Raw genomic sequence first — 16,476 nt, 5'->3', positions numbered from 1 at the left:
GAGGGAGAACTTGCACAATTGGTTGCTGACTAAATACTTTTTTGCCCCACTGTATATGTGTGTGTTATATTATATATATATATATATATATATATATATATATATATATATATATATATATATATATATATATACATATATACACACACACATTCACATTCACACACACACACACTCGAAAGTTTTAGAACACCTACTCATTCAAGTGTTTTTCATGACAGTTCATCATTACTTTAAGGTCAGTCAATCCGGAACATTTCAAGAACTTTGAAAGTTTCTGTAAGTTCAGTCGCAAAAATCATCAAGCGCTATGATGAAACTGGCTCTCACCAGGACTGCCACAGGAAAGGAAGACCCGGAGTTACCTCTGCTGCAGAGGATAAGTTCATTAGAGTTACCAGCCTCAGACATTGCAGCCCAAATAAATGCTTTACAGAGTTCACGTAACAGACAAATCTCAACATCAACTGTTCAGAGGAGACTGTGTGAATCAGGACTTCATGGTCGAAATGCTGCAAAGGAACCACTACTAAAAGGACACCAATAAAAAGAAGAGAGTTGCTTGGGCCAAGAAACACAAGCAATGGACACTAGACTGGTGGAAATGTGTCCTTTAGTCTAGAGTCCAAATTGGACATTTTTGGTTCCAACCGCCGTTTCTTTGTGAGACGCAGTGTAGGTGAACGGATGATGTCCACATGTGTATTTCCCACCATAAAGCACGGAGGTGTTGTTGTTATGGTGTTTTGCTGGTGACACTGTCAGTGATTTATTTAGAATTCAAGGCACACTTAACCAGCATGGCTACCACAGCATTCTGCAGCGATACGCCATCCCATCTGGTTTGCGCTTAGTGGGACTATCATTTGTTTTTCAACAGGACAATGACCCAACTCACCTCCAGGCTGTGTAAGAGCTATTTTACCAAGAATGACAGTGATGGAGTGCTGCATAAGAGGACCTGGCCTCCACAATCCCCCGACCTCAACTCAAATTGAGATGGTTTGGGATGAGTCGGACCGCAGAGTGAAGGAAAAGCAGCCAGCAAGTGCTCAGCATAAGTGGGAACTCCTTCAAGACTGTTGGAAAAGCATTCCAGGTGAAGCTGGTTAAGAGAATGCCAAGAGTGTGCAAAGCAGTCATCAAGGCAAAGGGTGGCTATTTGAAGAATCTGAAATCTAAAATATATTTTGATTTGTTTAATACTTTTTTGGTTACTAAATGATTCCATGTGTTATTTCATAGCTTTGATGTCTTCGCTATTATTCTACAATGTAGAAATTAAGAAAAACCCTTGAATGAGTAGGTGTTCTCATTTTTTTCGACATGGAGTGGAGTGAGTGTGTGAGTAAGTCACTTGTTAAATCCACTTCAATCAGTGTAGATGAAGGGGAGGAGACCGGTTAAAGAAGGATTTTTAGGCTTCGAGACAATTGTGATTTGGGTGAATGGGCAAGACAAAAGATTGAATTGCCTTTGAACGGTTTATTGTAGCAGGTGCCAGGCGCATCGGTTTGTGTCAAGAACTGCAACACTGCTGTGTTTTACATGCTGAACAGTTTCCCGTGTGTATAAATAATGGTCCACAATAGGACATCCAGCCAACTTGACAACTGTGGGAAGCATTGGAGTCAGAATTGGCCAGCATTCCTGTGGAACACTTGACACCTTTCATGTCCCAACGAAATGAGACTGCTCTGAGGGTAAAAGGTGGTAACGCAACTCGATATTAGGAAGATGTTCTTCATATTTTGTAGACTGTGCATTTATACTCACAGTTCATTAGGTACACCACCATGTTCACGAAAATGGCTCGCCCCTACCGAAAGTGAGTCACGTGCCTGTGGCTTGCTATATAAAAGGCATCCAGTTACTGCTCGATTGAACATTCGAATCGGAAAAACAAGCGACCTACGTGACTTTGAGCGTGGTATGTTTGTCAGTGCCAGGCGCGCCGGTTCTAGTATCTCAGAAACGGTTGGCCTCCTGGGCTTTTCACATGCGACAGTGTCTATGGTTTACCAAGAATGTTGCGACAAACAAAAAACATCCAGTCAGTGGCAGTCCTGTGGGCGAAAACAGCTCATTGATGAGAGGTCAAAGGAGAATTGTGCAAGCTAACAGGCGAGCCACAAACAGGCAAATAACGGCATCTCGGAAGGCACAACTCGTCAGTCCTTGTCACGGATGGGCTATTGTAGCAGAGGACCACACCGGGTCCTATCTTCCAGCAGCTAAAAACAAGAAGAAGCGGCTCCAGTGGGCATGCGGTCACCAACACTTGACAATTGAGGAATGGAAAAACATTGCCTGGTCCGACGAATCCAAGTTCTTGTTGCGTCATGCTGATGGCAGAGTCCGGATTTGGCATAAGCAGCATGAGTCCATGGCCCCGTCCCTGCCTGGTGTCTATGGTTCAGGCTGCTGGTGGTGTAATGGTGTGGAGAATGTTTTCCTGGCACACGTTAGGTCCCTTGATATCAATTGAGCAAGGTTTCCATGCCCTGAAGAATTCAGGCTGTTCTGAAAGCAAAGCGGGTTCTGACCTGGTACTAGATGGGTGTACCTAATAATACCTCATATTTTTTTATATTTTTTTTACATTTGGGATGGAAACCTTTCAGTATAATCTTAAACCAGATTAAGTAAGTAGAAAAGATAACAGACCTATATATTTTTCTCAAAGATCATCTTTGAGAACTAACAATTATCAAAATCAAAAAAGGTAGACAGTCAGGGAGAATCTAACATTCTAAAAACAGGAGGGCCTCTAAATTGTGGGCTATTGGCCACGCCACACACACCACCTAAGCTCCATTTTGATTTTTTTTAAAAACCTGTGACTGTATTGGTGTGTGTTGGACAATGTTAATTCCTAAGTGATGTTGACGCCAAGGAACTCGAAGCTCTCGACCCACTCCACTACAGCCATGTGGATGTGGATGGGGGCGTGCTTAGCCCTCCTTTTCCTGTAGTCCACGATCAGCTCCTTTGTCTTATTGACGTTGATGGAATGGTTGTTGCCAGGTCACTGACCTCCTCCCTATAGGCTGTCTCATTGTCGTCGATGATCAAGCCTACCACCGTCGTGTCATCAGTAAACTTAATGATGGTGTTTGCGTCGTGGGTGAACAGGGAGTACAGGGGACTAAGCACACACCCGAGGGGCTCAGCCTTGCAGACAAAATGTGTAGAATTGCAAGAAGTATATAATATTTGTGGGAAAATCACCTGATTAACTTTTTAGGTATATCTGAGTTGACCTATTTGCTTATGGCTTTGCCTACACCTAGCAACTTGTTTTTTAAATTATGAGCAAAATACATTCCACTTTATTTGGAACGGCAAGCCAGACAAAATGGAATGGGCCTATTTATATAATGAATATGAATTGGGAGGGCAGAAATGATTAAATATTAAAGCATTAGACCTCTCACTAAAGGCTTCAGTCAAACAAAAGTTCCACTTAAATCCGAAATGGTTCTCCAGCAGATTAGTAAGAATGTCTCACCCCATGTTCAAGAATGGCCTTTTTCTTGTTATCCAGATTACAACCTCTCACTTTCAGTTATTTGAAAATGAAATAATCTCCAAAATATGGCTATTTTTAAAACAAGTTATAGAAAGTTGGTTGCAATTTCAGTTTAATCCACCAGAAAAGACAAAACAAACCAATATTATGGTTAAACTGAAATATAGTAATTTTTTTTATTTTTTAAAACAATATTTATGGTTTAAAAAACGGTATAATTTTAGTGAATGATATCATAAACAGGGCTGGTGGAGTTATGTTACACATGCAGCTAACAAAAGTATATGGAAATGTCTGCTCTACCCAAAATTACAACCAACTAATTGCAGCATTACCGCAAAAGAGGCAAGTGGAAGGGGGAGAAAGTAAGAAACCTGTCTGTCGGCCCAGCTTTAAAGACCTAAATTGGTTCAAGAAAATTGTGATAAATAATAAAAGTATACCAGTTTAATTTATGGACCAAACAATGTACAGCTGTGCAATATAAATTGCAAAATAGTTGGGAAGAGATTTTCGATGTACCGATTCCATGGCACATGGTTTATGAACTGACACACAAAATGATGCTGGATACAAAACTTAAGAGTTTTTCAATTTAAATTATTTTACAAAATTCTTGCACCCAATAGAATGTTATATATATATGGGGGATATAACCATACCAGCTCTGCAGATTTCACTGTGAAGAGACAGAATCATTAGATCACTTGTTTTGGTACTGTCCATATGTAGCTTTGTTTTTTGCAGGTTCAGGAATGGTTAAAAAATTTAAACATTTACCTGGAGCTAATTCAGCAAATAGCACTGCTGGGTGATTTGAAAAGTAATTGTCAAACCATCAATAATATCACTTTACAATCCCTAGAAACTATGAGAATAGAAAGGTTCAGAAGTTTTATGAAACATCACAGCACAGTTGAAAAATATATGGCAAATAGAAATCAAAACTGGATGGTGTTCAGAGATAGATGGGAGGAGTTGAGAGTAGCTAAATGGTGGAACTAAAAATAAACATAAATACAACTATTGTAAAATATACTTTGCCTGTAAAATGTATACAGTATATATATAAGATGGAAGTAGAAGCTTAAGTGTTGTTGTCCATTAGTTTACTTCAATTAAGAGAGGGGTGGTAGGGTTAGGCAAATATAATAAAGGAACATTATAAACATTTAAAAAATGTATATACTGTATACATTTACCAAAAAAATGGGGGGATGGAAATGATGCTGACAATTACATTGAAACCACAATCAACCTGCAATGTTAAACCTGATCTACCCACTAAATATTTTTTAAGTATATTATACTTTGCTCGGAACCTTGAGAGGAGCCTCGTGAAACTGCTCTAAGCCACTGGTTGATACTTGACTAGGGGAGGAGTGATGGCTGAGGAAGAAGGGTGAGACTTGACATGGGGAGGAGTGATGGCTGAGGAAGAAGGGTGAGACTTGACATGGGGAGGAGTGATGGCTGAGGAAGAAGGGTGAGACTTGACATGGGGAGGAGTGATGGCTGAGGAAGAAGGGTGAGACTTGACATGGGGAGGAGTGATGGCTGAGGAGGAAGGGTGAGACTTGACTAGGTGAGGGGTGAGGTCTGAGGAACAGGAATGATGAAGTTCCTAATATTTATTCTGAACCAGTGATTGTCATGCTGGCTCTCTGGGTCTCTCTCTCGAGGACGGTGCACTGTGTTTTGAACGCAGGCAGGTTTGGCTGCCACAGTGGCACAATGAGATAAATCATCTTTAGATGGTCTATTTACTGAGTAAGAGTGAATGTGCATTGTCTGGTAGAAGAACTATGATGTAAAAAAAAAAACTTTACTGAAAAACTATTAAAACAAATAATAAATACTTTTTTTTGGGGGGGGGGGGGGTCATTGTGCAGTGGAAACACTGATCAGAAGCAGACATGCTATCCAGTTCTCAGAGACCCATTGTTACTCAGAATACACAAGGAGGTGGATGTTATTTTGAAAGAGACTCAGAACTGTGCTTGTCGAGCAGCCTGGGTGGGAGCAGGCAGGTTTTAATAGAACCCAATGACAGTGAGGCTCATTTCAGTAATTGTTTGTACCATGGAACGCCCATTTCAGATTCATTATTTTTATCTCAACGAACGCCCTTTTGTACCCTTGCGTTTTACCAAGAACGCTCTGCTGAGGGGAAGCTTTCAGAGGGCCACACCTAAAGGGACTAAAGAGGAAGTTCAGACAGTACAGTATTTCATGTTGAGTTTGAGTTACCTGGTAGAGGAACCTCTGGCTGAACTGGTGCATGGCCCCCTGGAGCTGGCTGCGTTGGGACTGCCACTGCTCATAGTTCCGGACTGATTCTTCCGTGGGCCGCTGCCACGTGGTGGTTCTGGTGTTGTGGTCCACATAATAGAACCTGCCTCGCTGGTCCACACGCTTCTCCCAACTGGAGAGGGACAGACACGGAGAGAGAGGAGTGAGACTCATACGAATGTACAGACAGGACAGACAGGACAGACAGACATGGACACAGACAAGGCTGGATATGCAAACACAAGATTAAGATATGCATTATCCCACAGACACACACATAAAAACAACACATGAGCGCATTTCCAGCAAAGTGCAGCAGTGTTTTTTCAAGTGTGGAGGCTGCTGTTGCTATTCTCATATCTCTGACTCAACCAGAACAGAATTTGGAAGAGAAAACAGCAAAGAGTTCCATTTGCTAACACACACACCGCTCAGAACTCAAAAAGGAGAAATTCAAAAAAAAAAAGCTTTGAGAATTACAACATAAAATCCCTCCCTGTTCCCTGTGCTGCTGTTCCACTGAGAAAACAGGTCCTCTACAGAGCAGTACTATGGCTCCCCTATCCTTTTTACGGTTATGACCGTCATTTTATTTTCATAACCATCGGTTACCGGGTTAAATGATAATTGTGCCAGCCTCTATCCTACAGAGGAGTACAATGGCTCGTACTATATCAAACAGAGCAGTACTACAGCTCCCATACAGTCTGTCCTTAGAGGGGGAACCTGAGAGCAGTTAAACCCAACACTGCTAGAGAAGAGCTCAGCCCAAGGCCCAATAATGCAGCCCCGCACCACACACCTTTCATCTGAGCTGCACTACGATGGGCTGCAGCGCCATGCTAACTCAGACTAGATACGCAGCCAAAGAACTAAGCACCAAACCCTGCAGCTGTAAACAGAGCCAGCCCTGCCGCCAAGAGGCAAGACGCTAATGGAGCCTCAGGATGGGCTCAGCGTAGCACTGCATACATCTGCTCTTTCTAAGAAAGGACTTTTGTTTTCCGGCCCGTTCCCTCCAGTGGAAAAAGTGAGATGGGGCGGGATTGACCTTTCCCTCAAACACAGTGGAAGCGAAAATCAATAAATAATCACAGAAATAAAAAGGCAATAAAAGGCTTGGATCTGGTAACCCCAAAAGAGAGAGCTGGGTTTCCGCAGCACACAGTGAGAAACACCACTGGACTCAAATAATCAGTGCCGGTGATTCAAAGCCTGTTAAAAAGATGAGAGATCACTAATGTATGGATGCCCAAACACATAAAACACACACTTAAAGACCTGACACGCATATACTGTAAGTAAAGGACTCCTCTACTTGGATAGTATAGTCTAAGTTGGGGATTCTACCACTCCCTGCTGGGCCCACTTCACAGGGAATGTTCACAAGTCGGCAACATCTCCCCTCCACAGAGAGACATTCCCATCATGCACTGGGCTGGCTAACTGTGTTCACTCTTCTCTGATGGTAGGAGGAGGAGAGGTCAATGTGTGTAGGCCAGGGGTGGGCAGTAATCTTGACTCAAGGGCCACACTGGGATTTCAACATTTTCCACCGACTGACCCAGGTGGAAGAGGTCTCTCCCAGGTGGTGGTCTTTGTGTTGTGGTCCACGTAGTACACCCTGCCATGGGGCAGGATTCGCTGCTCCCAGCTGACAGAGAGAGACATAGAGTAAGAGAAGGCATATTAGGTCATGTCTAGTTACAGGTGAGGAAAGAGAGATTGAACGTAACCCCAATCATCTGTCACACAAACACACACGCAAAATCTTACCCATTCGGTAGTGATTCTGGAACAGGCTCTGTAGCAGTGGATGGGTTGCTGCTGGCAGGGGGTGCCTCTGTAGGAGGGGGGAGGACTGTGCTGTCTGGCCCAGGAGAGGGGCTGCTGCTGCTGGGGGCTGGGGACCGGACCGACGGGGAGGAGGGTGGGGGTGTATGAGGAGCCAGACCACTCCGGCCATTCTCCAGCCCGTTGGCAGTCAGCTCAACTTTACCTGTGGGGTGGGTCGTTAAAGGAGTTGATTGATCCACACCGGAAACAAAAAGCTACATGTCATAATGATTAAAACACTTTGAATTTAGTATGGAAGTTCACAGCTGATTTATGAAACTGTTCCAATTCTAGTGTCAAGTGAATGGAGAGTGACAGAAAAATGGTTTCTTGTCTCCAAGGTTATCGTACCTGCACTCCCAGGGCTGCTGTGGGAGTTCTTGACCGAGCGGAGGTGACCAGAAGCCCCAGGACTCTGGTCCTCACTCAGCTCTCCGTTAGTCAGAGAGCCCCCCGGGGAACCCCCTCGCGAACCCCCTGCAGAGTGTCTGTGAGTCCTGACCAGAACGCAGACAGAAACAGGGGAGGGGTCAGGATCCCTCACAACACACAAAATGACCCTTGAACTCTCAACTCACACTGTGTGACAATGAACAGAATATGAATGTGATATAAACCAAAGCTACTTATGTAAATGTGCATTTCTACTGTAAAAGATATAGAATTGGTTTGCAGTTTATTCTTTGGAGTGCTGCTTAGGAATGACCCAAACGACCAAGAACATTTTAAAAAGTAGCCCAGCACAGCTCACACACAACAAGGTGCCGGAACACACATGCACAAAGAGGAGTCAGTGTGAGCTCCTTTTCCACTCAAAATATACTAATCTTTCTGAAGCTAAATACAGCTTTTCTTTCATACAATGAAAACATGTCGGTTTTTACCCCCCAGACATTGGAACTCTGAGTACAAAATTTGATTACAAAAAAAATTATCAATGGAAACTTTATTAGAAAGCTTCTGAAACTGTCTTGCAGAAAATGTTTTTAAAAATCACCAACTACCTATACTAAAAGAGGGACAGAGGAACAGCCGTTTGGAAAAGGACAGGAGAAAATATTAACTTTGAGCACCCGACACTGGGGCATGGTTCTCGTCATGGGAGAATGCAGAAGCAACAAAAGAACACGACATAGAAAACTCTGCACTCCTGTCTCTTCCTTCCTCCATCTACACCACCCTTTCTCCTGCTCCCCTCTTTAGGGGGCAGATGGATGGAGCCGTTGAATGCGGGGTTCGAGAAAAAAGGAAAAAAAAGGTCCAGAGCAGTGCCCTCTAATGTTTTCAGGGAAATACCATAAAATACAATCTGTGCTTTGTAGTAGAGCAGACTATTGTCTAACACGTGGGCACGCTCCCTATCTGAACCTTATCATTGACTTGATTAGGGCATCTCTGTGTTGGATCACTACACTGACCATTACCCTCAAAGAAGTATATTTGTGTTTTAAGTTAGACTTCTGAGAGTTTGTGTGAGTGAGTGAGTGCATGTGTGAGAGGGTAGAGAAACAGTGAGTCTCTGTACATCTAAGTTGTGAAATGAATCTATATGACCATGTGTGTGAAAGTGTTTGTTCATACAGTATGTACTCTGTAGGGGTATGAATACAACAAAGTATAAATAGTATACAGGTCAATTAAAATGTGTATGTTTGCTGCTCACCTGCCGTGGGGGCCGCTGGCTGTACTGGGGGTTTCCTCACTCTGGGTCCTGCGTAGGTTTTGTCTGTCCGACTGCAGCATCTCTGTACAAACAGGACAGACAAAGGACACACCATCGATATATCAAACTTCATAATATACCATCCAATATCTAAAGAGGAAATCACACCAGATCAAAATTCCAGAACCCCCCGGGTCATGAAACGACTGTTACTGCTTCACAGAGACACATTTCCACTGCTATAGGATGTGGTCATGAAACGACTGTTACTGCTTCACAGAGACACATTTCCACTGCTATAGGATGTGGTCATGAAACGACTGTTACTGCTTCACAGAGACACATTTCCACTGCTATAGGATGTGGTCATGAAACGACTGTTACTGCTTCACAGAGACACATTTCCACTGCTATAGGATGTGGTCATGAAACGACTGTTACTGCTTCACAGAGACACATTTCCACTGCTATAGGATGTGGTCATGAAACGACTGTTACTGTTTCACAGAGACACATTTCCACTGCTATAGAATGTGGTCATGAAACGACTGTTACTGCTTCACAGAGACACATTTCCACTGCTATAGGATGTGGTCATGAAACGACTGTTACTGCTTCACAGAGACACATTTCCACTGCTATAGGATGTGGTCATGAAACGACTGTTACTGCTTCACAGAGACACATTTCCACTGCTATAGGATGTGGTCATGAAACGACTGTTACTGCTTCACAGAGACACATTTCCACTGCTATAGGATGTGGTCATGAAACGACTGTTACTGCTTCACAGAGACACATTTCCACTGCTATAGGATGTGGTCATGAAACGACTGTTACTGTTTCACAGAGACACATTTCCACTGCTATAGAATGTGGTCATGAAACGACTGTTACTGCTTCACAGAGACACATTTCCACTGCTATAGGATGTGGTCATGAAACGACTGTTACTGCTTCACAGAGACACATTTCCACTGCTATAGGATGTGGTCATGAAACGACTGTTACTGTTTCACAGAGACACATTTCCACTGCTATAGGATGTGGTCATGAAACGACTGTTACTGCTTCACAGAGACACATTTCCACTGCTATAGGATGTGGTCATGAAACGACTGTTACTGCTTCACAGAGACACATTTCCACTGCTATAGGATGTGGTCATGAAACGACTGTTACTGTTTCACAGAGACACATTTCCACTGCTATAGGATGTGGTCATGAAACGACTGTTACTGTATCACAGAGACACATTTCCACTGCTATTAGGATGTGGTCATGAAACGACTGTTACTGCTTCACAGAGACACATTTCCACTGCTATAGAATGTGGTCATGAAACGACTGTTACTGCTTCACAGAGACACATTTCCACTGCTATAGAATGTGGTCATGAAACGACTGTTACTGCTTCACAGAGACACATTTCCACTGCTATAGGATGTGGTCATGAAACGACTGTTACTGCTTCACAGAGACACATTTCCACTGCTATAGGATGTGGTCATGAAACGACTGTTACTGTTTCACAGAGACACATTTCCACTGCTATCGAATGTGGTCTGTGACTATATGAGTCTATATGTCCATTTCTCCCCTGACTGAAACCCCAGCCATATAACATGCTTTTCATTATAAAAACAGGGACACTCATAAGGAGTGGGGCACGGGCGGCAGTAACTAATCGGCAAGAAAAAAAATACAGTCTAACACCGGCTCCTGAAGCTCGACAGCTTCAATACTTTGCGTTTACAGATAACTCAGATCCTACCTTAACATGTAATCATTGAGAAAAACAAGCCTGTGTGTCTGTCCAGGGATTGCTACTGTTTCACCCATCTGAAAAGGCCTTGTGAGAGGCCATATCGGTCTAGTTGGGGAGAAAGCATCGTGTCATATTGCTCTGAATGCATCATCCAATAATAACAGAGCTCGTCTAGTCTAGCTGTTGTCCGCATATACCGCCTGAGAGACATGAGACATACTTTTGTCCATGTAGTGTATGTGGACACCTGCTGGCCGAACATCTCATTCCAAAATCATGGGCATGAGTTGGACCCCCCTTTTGCTGCTATAATAGCCTCCACCCTTCTGGGAAGACTTTCCACTAGATGTTGGAACATTGCTGCAGGGACTTGCTTCCATTCAGCCACAACAGCATTAGTGAGGTCGGACACTAATGTTTGGCGATTATGCCTGGCTCGCAGTCAGCACTCCAATTCATCCCAAAGGTCTTCGATCGGGTTGAGGTCAGGGCGCTGTGCAGGCCAGTCAAGTTCTTCCACACTGAAATCGACAAACCATTTCTGTATGGACCTCGCTTTGTGCATGGGGGCATTGTCATGCTGAAACAGGAAAGGGCCTTCTCCAAACTGTGGAAACAAAGTCGGAAGCACAGAATAGTCTAGAATGTCATGTATGCTGTAGCGTTAAGATTTCCCTTCACTGGAACTAAGGGCCCTAGCCTGAACCATGAAAAACAGCCCCAGACCATTATACCACCTCCACCAAACTTTACAGTTGGCACTACGCACTTGGGCAGGCATCCGCCAAACCCAGATTCGTCCGTCTGACTGCCAGATGGTGAAGCTTGCTTCATCACTCCAGAGAACTCGTTTCCACTGCTCCAGATTCCAATGGCGGCGAGCTTTACACCACTCCAGCCGACACTTGGCATTGCGCATGGTGATCTTAGGCTTGTGTGCGGCTGTTCGTCCATGGAAACCCATTTCATGAAGCTCCCGATGAACAATGATTGTGCTGACGTTGCTTCCAGAGGCAGTTTGGAACTTGGTAGTGAGGGTTGCAACGGAGGACAGATGATTTTTATGCGCTTCAGCAGGCATCGGTCCCATTCTGTGAGCTTGTGTGGCCTACCACGTCACGGCTGAACCATTGAAGCTCCTAGACGTTTCCACTTCACAATAACAGCACTTATAGTTGACCGCGGCAGCTCTAGCAGGGCATAAATTTGGCAAATCGACTTGTTGGAAAGGTGGCATCCTATGACAGTGCCACAGTGAAAGTCACTGAGCTCTTCAGTAAGGCCATTCTACTGCCAATGTTTGTCTATGGAGATTGCATGGCTGTATGAGCAATTTTATATACCTGTCAGCAAAGGGTGTGGCTGAAATAGCCGAATCCGCTCATTTGAAGGGGTGTCCACATACACTACATATACAAAAGTATGTATGTTTGTTTGTGTTGCCTTAGCTAACTTTCCGGAGACTGAGGAAAAGTAAGTTGGAATGTGGTTAAAGGGTCGACCATCTGCTGGTGAATACTGCTTATTGAAATTCTCGCAAAAGTCAATGTTTCAACTAATTGAGCCAAAGCCTCTTGGATTTCATGTGCTCCCCTAAAAAACAATCCTCAGCAGCCAGCCTCCCCACCAACTCCAATAAAGTTTATTTTGTTTGCTGTTTGGCATTGACAAAATTTCCATATGGTTTCACAGCTCACAATTATTCGGAACATATATACTCTGATGATGTTGTGTGCGCACTGGACATAAGAGTGCGTGCGTGCGTATATATATATATATATATTAACCTTTATTTAACCAGGCAAGTCAGTTAAAACTTATTTGGGATAGGGGGACAGCATTTTCACTTTAGAATGAAAAGCGTGCCCAGAGTGAACTGCCTCCTACTCAGTCCCAGATGCTAATATATGCATATTATTATTATTATTATTGGATATAAAACACTCTGAAGTTTCTAAAACTGTTTGAATGATGAGAGCGACCTGCGTTCCATGGCTTTTCTACAGACAATGGAATTCTCCGGTTGGAACATTATTGAACTTTTATGAAAAGAACATCCTAAAGATTGATTCTATACTTAGTTTGAGAAGTTTCTTCAACCTGTAATATAACTTTTTGAAAGTTTTGTCTGACTGGACCAGATCGCGCGTTTGGATTTGTTTACGAAACGCCCTAACAAAAGAAGCTATTGGACATAAATGATGGACATTATCAAACAAAACAAGCATTTATTGTGGAACTGCGATTCCTGGGAGTTACCTCATCAAAAGGTAAGTGAATATTTATAATGCTATTTATGAATGATGTTGACTACCCAACATAGCGGATATTTCTCTGGCTGGTTTGGGCTCTGAGCACAGTTCTCAGATTATGCTTTTTCCGTCAAGTTTTTTTAAAAATCTGACACAGCGGTTGCATTAAGGATAAGTGTATCTAAAGGTCCATGCATAACACTGTATCAACATTTATAATGAGTATTTCTGTGAATGCATGTGGCTCTCTGCAATATCACTGCATGTTTTGGAACTACTGAATGTAACACGCCAATGTAAAATACGATTTTTGGATATAAATATGAACTTTACCGAACAAAACACACATGTATTGTGTAACATGAAGTCCTATGAGTGTCATCTGATGAAGATCGTCAAAGGTTAGTGATTAATTTTATCTCCATTTGTGCATTTTGTGACTCCTCTCTTTGGCTGGAAAAATGGCTGGGTTTTTATGTGAGTTGGTGGTGACCTAACATAACCGTGTGGAGTTTTCGCTGTAAAGCATTTTTGAAAATCAGACACTGTGGCTGGATTAACCTGTTGCGACTCTAGATATTTTGTCAGGACAAGATGCTAGAATATGCATATAATTGACAGCTTTGGATGGAAAACACTAACGTTTCCAAAACTGTAAAGATATTGTCTGAGTATAACAGAACTGATGTTGCAGGCGAAAGCCTGAGAAAAATTCAATCCGGAAGTGCCCCATATTTTGAAAGCGCTGCGTTCCAATGAGTCCCTATTGAGCTGTGAATGTGCCATCAACTAGCTTACGCTTTCTACGTATTCCTCAAGGTGTCTACAGCATTGTGACGTAGTTTTACGCATTTATGTTGAAGAATAGCCGTAGGCGGCTACATTGCGCAAGTGGTCACCTGATGACTCCCAGGGTGACTCTCGCATAAAATACAGAGGTAGCCATTACTCCAATCGGTCCTACTGAAAAACTAATTGTCTCAACGGATATATTATCGAATAGATATTAGAAAAACACCTTGAGGATTGATTAGAAACAACGTTTGCCATGTTTCTGTCGATATTATGGAGCTATTTTGGAATATTTTTCGCCGTTTTCGTGACTGCAATTTCTGGCCGATTTCTCAGCCAAACGTGAAGAACAAACGGAGCTATTTCGCCTACAAAAATAATATTTTGGGAAAAAGTTAACTTTGGCTATCTACCTGGGAGTCTCGCGAGTGAAAACATCCAAAGCTCATCAAAGGTAAACGATTTAATTTGACTGCTTTTCTGATTTCCATGACCAAGTTACCTGCTGCTAGCTGGACAAAATGCTATGCTAGGCTATCGATAAACTTACACAAATGCTTGTCTAGCTTTGGCTGTAAAGCATATTTGGAAAATCTGAGATGACAGGGTGATTAACAAAAGTCTAAGCTGTGTCTCAATATATTTCATTTGTGATTTTCATGAATAGGAATATCTTCTAGGGATATTTATGTCCGTTGCGTTATGCTAATTAGTTTCAGGCGATGATTACGCTCCCGCATGCGGGATGGGGAGTCAGTAAAGGTTTTAATGAGAATTGTATCTTTAAAATGGTGCCTAATAGTTGTAGGTTTGAGAGATTTGATTTGAGATCTGTTGATTTGTATTTGGTGCCCTGCAATTTAATTTGCTGTTGGCGAGGGGTTCCCCAGTCCTAGACAGGTTAAGAACAAATTCTTATTTACAATGGACGGCCTACCCCGGCCAAACCTGGACAACACTGGGCCAATTGTGAGCCGCCCCGTGGGACTCCCAATCACGGATGTGATTCAGCCTGGTGTTTCCATTATATATAGTGGGATCCGAAATGATTGACACCCTTGATAAAGATGAGAAAAAAATGACTGTATAAAATAGTTGGAGAACACATTTGGCGGGATCTTAGACTATTAAACCATACATGAAAATAGAGCTCTTTGGCCACGCACACCAGCAGAACGCATGAGCAGAAAATAACCCCATATCTACTTTAAAATGTGGTGGTGGATCTTTGATGTTATGGGGCTATTTTGCTACCACTGATCCTGTGGCCCTTGTTTAGGTCAATGGCATCATGAACTTTACCCAGTACCGGGACATTTTAGCCATAAAACCTTGTTACCTCTACCAGGAGGCTGAAACTTGGCCGCAAGTGAATCTGCATGCAAGGCAATAGCCCCAAGGACACTTCAAAATCCAGAAAGAAATTGTTAATTGGCCACAAAAATCAACATTTTGCAATGGCCATCTCAGTCTCCGAACTTGAACCCCCATTGAAAACATGTGGTTTGAATTGAAGAGGGCAGTCCATAAGCGCAGACGATGGATATCAAGGATCTGGAAGGATTCTGTATGGAGGAATGGTCCAAGATCCCTCCCAACATGTTCTCCAACTCGTTAAACAGTTTAGAAAAAGGTTCGGTGCCATTATCCTCATAAGGTGAGGAATTGAAAGGTATTGGTGTCATTGATTTTGACCCCAACCTTTGAGAGAAAAAAGTATTACCTGTTAAACAAATTCTCTTTCTCTGAGCAATTGTATTAGTATAAAATAATATAATGTCTCAATATTCAGGCAACTGCCAAAATAATGGTAACACTTAAGTAAATGAGGGTTACAAAGTGTTTTGAAAGTGTGGTTACTGAGTCTTAAAATGTTAAGTCCCCCATATGGGGGACTATGAGTGGTTCTGGACCAGTTCCAACTGACATCTTGGTGTTCAGTGTATTCGGAAAGTATTCAGACAACTTGACTTTATCCACATTTTGTTACATTACAGCCTTATTCTAAAATGTATTACATTCCCACTCATCAATCTACACACAATACCCCATAAGGATGAAACAAAAACAGGTTTTTACACATTTCTGCTGAAAAACTGAAATCACATTTACATAAGAATTCAGACCCTTTACTCAGTACTTTGTTGAATCACCTTTGGCAGCGATTATAGTCCAGGTCTTCTTGGGTGTGATGCTACAAGCTTGGTACAAATGCATTTGGGGAGTTTCTCTCATTATTTTCTGCAGATCCTCTCAAGCTCTGTCAGGTTGGATGGGGAGTGTAACTGCACATCTATTTTCAGGTCTCTTCAGAGATGTTTGATCGGGTTCAAGTCCGGGC

The 16,476-nt window shown here is 42.6% G+C and overlaps 1 protein-coding gene across 5 annotated transcripts in view; it reads right to left on the bottom strand.

The window, feature by feature from the left end:
• LOC110494212 (NEDD4-like E3 ubiquitin-protein ligase WWP2) overlaps positions 1-16,476 on the bottom strand; it is a 47,206-nt gene that overhangs the window by 23,960 nt on the left and 6,770 nt on the right. For 4 of the 5 annotated variants that reach the window (XM_021569052.2, XM_021569091.2, XM_021569069.2 and 1 more), the window contains exons 6-10: positions 9,324-9,414; positions 8,012-8,157; positions 7,601-7,823; positions 7,389-7,478; positions 5,783-5,957 (exon numbers count right to left, since the gene is read on the bottom strand). In XM_021569052.2, coding sequence (XP_021424727.2) covers positions 5,783-5,957; positions 7,389-7,478; positions 7,601-7,823; positions 8,012-8,157; positions 9,324-9,414 — 725 coding nt within the window. The remainder of the gene's footprint in view (positions 1-5,782; positions 5,958-7,388; positions 7,479-7,600; positions 7,824-8,011; positions 8,158-9,323; positions 9,415-16,476) is intronic. The other variant, XM_021569080.2, reaches the window with a different exon arrangement.

This window comes from Oncorhynchus mykiss, chromosome 2 (genome assembly GCF_013265735.2).
Source record: "Oncorhynchus mykiss isolate Arlee chromosome 2, USDA_OmykA_1.1, whole genome shotgun sequence".
Classification (NCBI taxonomy): domain Eukaryota; kingdom Metazoa; phylum Chordata; class Actinopteri; order Salmoniformes; family Salmonidae; genus Oncorhynchus; species Oncorhynchus mykiss.
Note: the sequence above shows the minus strand (reverse complement) of the source record. Positions and strands in the feature narration are given on the sequence as shown.